This window comes from Nothoprocta perdicaria, unplaced genomic scaffold, assembly GCF_003342845.1.
Source record: "Nothoprocta perdicaria isolate Ctin4 unplaced genomic scaffold, notPer1 scaffold_135, whole genome shotgun sequence".
In the NCBI taxonomy this organism is placed as follows: domain Eukaryota; kingdom Metazoa; phylum Chordata; class Aves; order Tinamiformes; family Tinamidae; genus Nothoprocta; species Nothoprocta perdicaria.
The window spans coordinates 1,656,541-1,662,540 of NW_020454483.1; the positions used below are offsets into that span (position 1 = coordinate 1,656,541).

General features: G+C 34.5%; 1 protein-coding gene across 2 annotated transcripts in view; it reads left to right on the forward strand.

Moving 5' to 3' along the window:
- Positions 1-6,000, forward strand: part of NCAM2 (neural cell adhesion molecule 2) — a 259,191-nt gene that overhangs the window by 223,205 nt on the left and 29,986 nt on the right. For both annotated transcript variants that reach the window (XM_026033881.1, XM_026033882.1), the window contains exon 15: positions 4,281-4,461. In XM_026033881.1, coding sequence (XP_025889666.1) covers positions 4,281-4,461 — 181 coding nt within the window. The remainder of the gene's footprint in view (positions 1-4,280; positions 4,462-6,000) is intronic.

Genomic DNA, 6,000 nt, shown 5'->3' on the forward strand with positions numbered 1-6,000 from the left:
ACCTTTTTTTTGTAGGAATGAGTTTTTAGGTAGAAGCAATAAAAATCCTATAAAAGATTTTTTTTTTTAAGAAAAGAGCATCAGGTTTGTATTTCCTTCTTTGTTTGCATTCCTAATGATGTCTGAAGGAAATGATTAGTTATTACAGGCCTGAAAGTTGTTCTCTATTTTGACCCATAACAGTGTTACTATTAATGCTCTGAAATTTGGCACTGACCAAGCTTGATTAGTAGGTTGTTTGACCCTTGTTTGACTGCATCAGTGGAGGAGTTTGCTTATTTTGTTGCTTTATATGTATAGGAATAAATATGTAGGTAAGAATAGTTTAAACACACAGAATGTCTCATTTAGTCCCAGTCTGAAATATCTACAGATATTGCATCTGAGTTCCACTTTAGCTTCTTAAACATAYGTTGCATTTTAACCCAATGAATGTTATAAGCCATTTTGTGTTACCTGTTCAGCATTTACTTTTATTACCTCCTCTAAAATATCACCCAGGCCTATAAAGCACCCTCTTAATGTAAGTAATTCTTGCCCTGTGAAGCCACACTCTATTAATCCTCCCCCTTAAAGGTTTCTTTATTTTTTCCAGTCAAGTTTCAAGAGAGTGAGGCATTTCTTGACTTTTTNGTAATTCTTGCCCTGTGAAGCCACACTCTATTAATCCTCCCCCTTAAAGGTTTCTTTATTTTTTCCAGTCAAGTTTCAAGAGAGTGAGGCATTTCCTGACTTTTTTTTTTTTTTTTTTTTTTTTCTTATCACAGTCATGGTATCATGCAGTGATAGGTCTGTTTGATCGGAAGTTTTAGTGCAGTGATTTAGCGAGTGTGGAGAAGGGAAGATACTGAAGGGGGTTAATTACTGTTCCTCACTTATTACAGTATAAGCCACTTTAGCTTCCAATATATTGTATCTGAGGATTTATGAGTTCCCACAAGATGTGATTTTAGGCAGAATTTAAAAGGATCATTAAAGAGACAGATGTCATATTCTGCATTAGTAAATAGGTGCCTAAACAATGGATCGCCTTCATTACCACTGCTGTCAGAGGTGACCTCCGTTATGGGAAGCTGTCAAGTCATGGTAGACTGAAGTTTCACATTCTTCAGGTTAAGATGTATAGGTATTTCAGTTACACTGAACTGTCTTACAAATACAATCTGAGACTTAATATAAATTTCACTGATAATTATATTTAAGAACAAAATACAAGTAATTGAGAAATGATAGTAATTCTTTTAAGTGTCTTCAAGCTGTGACATCTTCATAAATTGTTTCAACTGAAGTCTTATGCTGGGGAGAGGAGAGAGTGAGTCTAAAGTAAGTAATGGAAGAGGGCAGTAAGATCCCCGAATTGTCACTGTACCAGATCACAGCACCAGTCACCTTCTGAAAAGCAGTATTATGTAACTATTGAAAACAAAGCAAAAATAAAGGAATAGAACAGTTCAGTTTCTGAGATTACAGATCTAATTGCAGTATCTTAAGATGTRCATTCGTTGGTGCATATTAATGATAGAACTGCTAATAGTAAATCCTAGTTCGAGATTATTTTAACTCACCCCCTCAAATTAGACTGTGATTGATTAGCTAAAACTTTGTCTTTCAGTCGTGCATATATAAAACTTTTTATAAATTTTAAGCATTATTAATAGTAGAATAGACTACTAAGGTATGAGTATCCTTATTTGGTTCTATTTTCTCTATCTCAAGCTACCAATTAAAGTGCCTTAGCATAGACAGGGAGGTGTGTAGAAAGAATGAACTGACAGACTTTTGTTCTTACTCTTCTTTCCATTGCTACTCTAATAGTAAAATAAATCTGCATGTATTACTCAGCTCTGCTTACGAAAAAGTACTTGAAAATGTAATGAATAATGAATGAGATAGACCGAAGATTGGCCAAATTCTGTAAAACTAGATTGATTGGTCATTAAGTGAAGACAGCTTGCTCTCCACACACATATTTTCTTTTTTTCTTCTTGCTCCTAACTTGTGTTTGTCAGTGTTCATAAAAGGTTGTGTTGCCTTTGAGTCAGTACTTGAATTTTATGTGTTTCATTTATCTCAATCCATCTAAATATTTTCACTTTGAACTAAAAGTTGGACATCATTTCTCTGGGAAGGCATATAGGTAYACCTTTCAACTCTTTTTTGATCATTTCTGGTTTTACCTGAACAAGTTGTGGAACGGAATTTTATGTCTGTAGAAGAGTAGCCAAATACAGAAATCCTAATACAGATTTTTTTTTCTTCCAAATCCTAAATTCATTGTATTCATCACATATAATTCTATGTTTTATTTTGAAAATATGGTCACACATCTGTTCACAATATTGTCTCTTCCATCTGTAGAAATTATGTTAGCCTCAACCTTCATTTTTCAGTTCAGATGTTTTTTCATCTTAGGTGCTTCTACCCCATGTATGTGTGCACCTATACACACATACATGCATGCACCAAAATCACGAGTTCGCCTTCTGAACCTTTTCTCAGGTGGACCTTCTTTGAAATCTAGATGTATTCTTTTCTAAAATCTCCCAACCTCACCAATTTGAAAAGATATTAAAATGCTGTAACATTGCTTTTCCTAACATTTTTAATTTTTAAAATTTTTAAGCAGCATTGTATGAAATACATTTTGAAAAATTGCATAATATAGAGAAAATATAAGTAGATTCAATCCAGTAAAATGTTAGATGATTRCAACAGAAGTTATCCATAATAATAATAATAACATGTCACATTATTTAGGAAAGAAAGCACTGATTTCACTGATGAATAAACTGATTAATAAACTCTTAATTTAAAGAAAAAAAAGTAATACCATTCTGATGATTTAGCTGCTCTACTGCTTCAACAAGCAGCCACTTTCATCTGACTATGAATGTTGCTGAAAAGATATTTTACTATATAATATTAATATATCAATGTCTGTATTCATTCCTAGAGCTAACACATCAATACCAATGACCAGTGACTCCAGAGGAATAGAAAGAGTTTAACAAAAAGCAAAATCTATGTGGAAGAATCATAACAGTCAGTGTTGATGGGAAATAAGTTATTGCAGAAATGCACATAAGGGAGCTTAGTTTGTCACACTATTTTCTGAAGACTGAGGGTGAAAAGAACATACAGAAGCAACATGATTGGGCCAAGAGCTCTCTAATTTAGATGCTAAAATCTTTGGCACTTGTATCACYGAACAGCGTGATGCTTCAGCAAAAAGCCTGAATATAAGGTGCTGAGAAGAGTGCTCTGTAGCAAAAAGCCATGGTTCCTGTATGTAAAGGTTTTTTTTCAGAAAGATTATGTCCTCTTAACTGGGACTGTGGGACTGTGTACGGGTTGTATTAGGGTCAGGCAGGATTTGATCTTCATCTGTAGAGTTTGGCAATGTAGTTAGCTCAGAGTGTGGTAAGAATTGGAACACTTGAATTGTTATTGACAGCTATAGATAGTCCTCTGAAGAAAATGACATTTGAATTTGCTTATATATATATTGTTTTATACAGATAAGTACATGTAAGTAAGTAATTCTCATTTTATAAATACCAATTAAAATGTTACRCACTAAAAATATTAAAAGGAAAGAGGTAAGCAAATTCAAGAATGCAGCTGAAGTCCCTTTGATCCCTTTGTATAGGCTATTTATGCTCATCTAAATTATGAGAACCTTTGTTCTTCTAGAACACCTTACTGATTTACGATCTTCCCACCACTATAAACATAGTCTACATAATTTCTTAATGATTTTATATTATTACAGACAGTAGTGTTTGCAATATGTGGCACTCCATATTTTTACAGAGAGTGCATGCTTTCAGTATATGATTTATATGTGGTTTAAGCACAGCTTGCATTCATGAATTATKCATCTTAGCTTTGATGAGAAGAATCTTTTAAAACTTGTAAATAGAATAAATTCGAACATTTATTTAATGTAAACCTTTGAAAATCTTCACMGTGGAATATATAAATAACTACCCTTGTTTTCTCAAGATGAAAATCAATACTTGAGCAAAGCACAAATTCAGACCAAATAATTAAAACGTAATTGCCTACAACAAAATCTCTGAATACAAACTGTGGAAAACCGAATAGGACTGGTCAAAATTACACAAAGCCAAAGTACTTTGAACTCCAATACTGGGTGATTTAGATGCTCATAACCTTTGGAAATAAAACTGTATTTGTTATACCTCATATATGCATATAGTTTAGATAAAMAATACAAAAGGTTTTGAGAATTTAAACTAATATTTACATCTTTACAGAAAGATAAGGAAGACCAGTGGCTAGAGAAAAAAGTGCAGGGCAGTAGAGACCACATCATCCTAGAGCATCTTCAGTGGACCATGGGTTATGAAGTRCAAATTACTGCTGCCAATAGGCTGGGTTATTCTGAACCAACATTGTATGAATTCAGCATGCCACCAAAGCCCAACATCATTACAGGTAAGTTAATTTTATAAATTTTTCTCTTTTAAAATTGTTTACCGCTCATAGTAAATTAATGTGTGTAACTGAGCAGTCTCTTAACTTGTGTAAGGTAACTGAAGTCTTCTGTAACAAAGCTTGAGACTTCATTTTGCATTTATCAGAAAAAGATAAATTAAAATCAGACAGAAAGTCCTCTAACATAATGTTTATTGTGTACTATAGGTTACACTATTACAGAATTAGAATTAAACTTAGAATCTTGCCAAATAAATATCATTGCCAAGATAGTAAAATGTGAAGCATGTCAATAACTGCATTTCATTCTGAATCTGAACATCTGACTTGCACTAATCCTAGTACTGTGACAAGTCATAAACTAACTGACTTTTTTTCATCTGTTCATTACAACTTTTCTTAAAATATGTTTGCTGGAAAGTTATTGCAGAATCTTTGATACAGATTTTAGTATTCTTTGGCATTTTGTTGAGATTAGAAGCATTGTGAGATTCATTACCTTCAGAGGGAAATATGAACTTGATTTTAACCAGTTAGAGCCTATAACTAATTCAGAATTAATATTTCACTGCATTATCAAGAAAGAAATTGGAAGGGAATTGTCCCAGTGAAGGAAAAATATTTATCGAGTGGAAGAGTTAACRAAACCTTACTTGGGTAGAGGCTACATGAAAGAGTGTCAGAGTCCAGGACTTTCTGACCAGGTTCTCTCTGATATTCCATGCATACAGAGAGTGTGAGATTTCATGTAAAAGTTTATTTTGAAGATACTTGATTTAGCAGCATGATTCAGCAATGTACTGAAATCACAGTGCAAGTGTATACACATCATAACTAGGACAAGAGGAAATGGCCTCAAGTAGCACAGATAGATATTAGGAGAAAATTCCTACACAGAAAGAGTAATCAGGCACTGGAACAGGCTGCCCAGAGAAGTGGTGGAGACACCGTCCCTGGCACTGTTCTAGAAACGTGTAGGTGATGTGGTTAGGGACACGGTTTAGCAGGCAGGCTGTTGAGGGACTTATGGTTGGGGTCAGTGATCTCGAAGGTCTTTTCCAGCCATAGTGGTTCTCTGATTCTGTGGTTCTACATAGTTCAATCCCAAGGCCGGTGAGATTGCCAGTACCCCTGTCTGTAATACCAATATTGGTAATACACTCACCATTATGACCCTGACGTCCCCAGACACCGGGAAGGAATACTGGGTTGAAGACAGCTGAAGCCCATTGTTCTCYTCAAAATTCCTTTGTTAGTTGCTCGGGTTTTATACCCTGTTTTATACTCTATGTTGTTTATTATACCAGTTCCCTTGTACTGGTCTGACTGATCTCAGGGAGACATTCACTTTCATTTGATCAACTCAGGAAGAAACATTTATACCAATTAATGCACTCAACAGTTAGAGCTGCTTATCTACCTCAAAGATCATCCTCTGGTAACCTTGCAGTGCAGGGGTTATCAGTTGGTCACAAAAGGATACACCATTCTTAAGTTTTGTACATTTGAAGTTGCTGAGGATATTCACAGATTCACAGA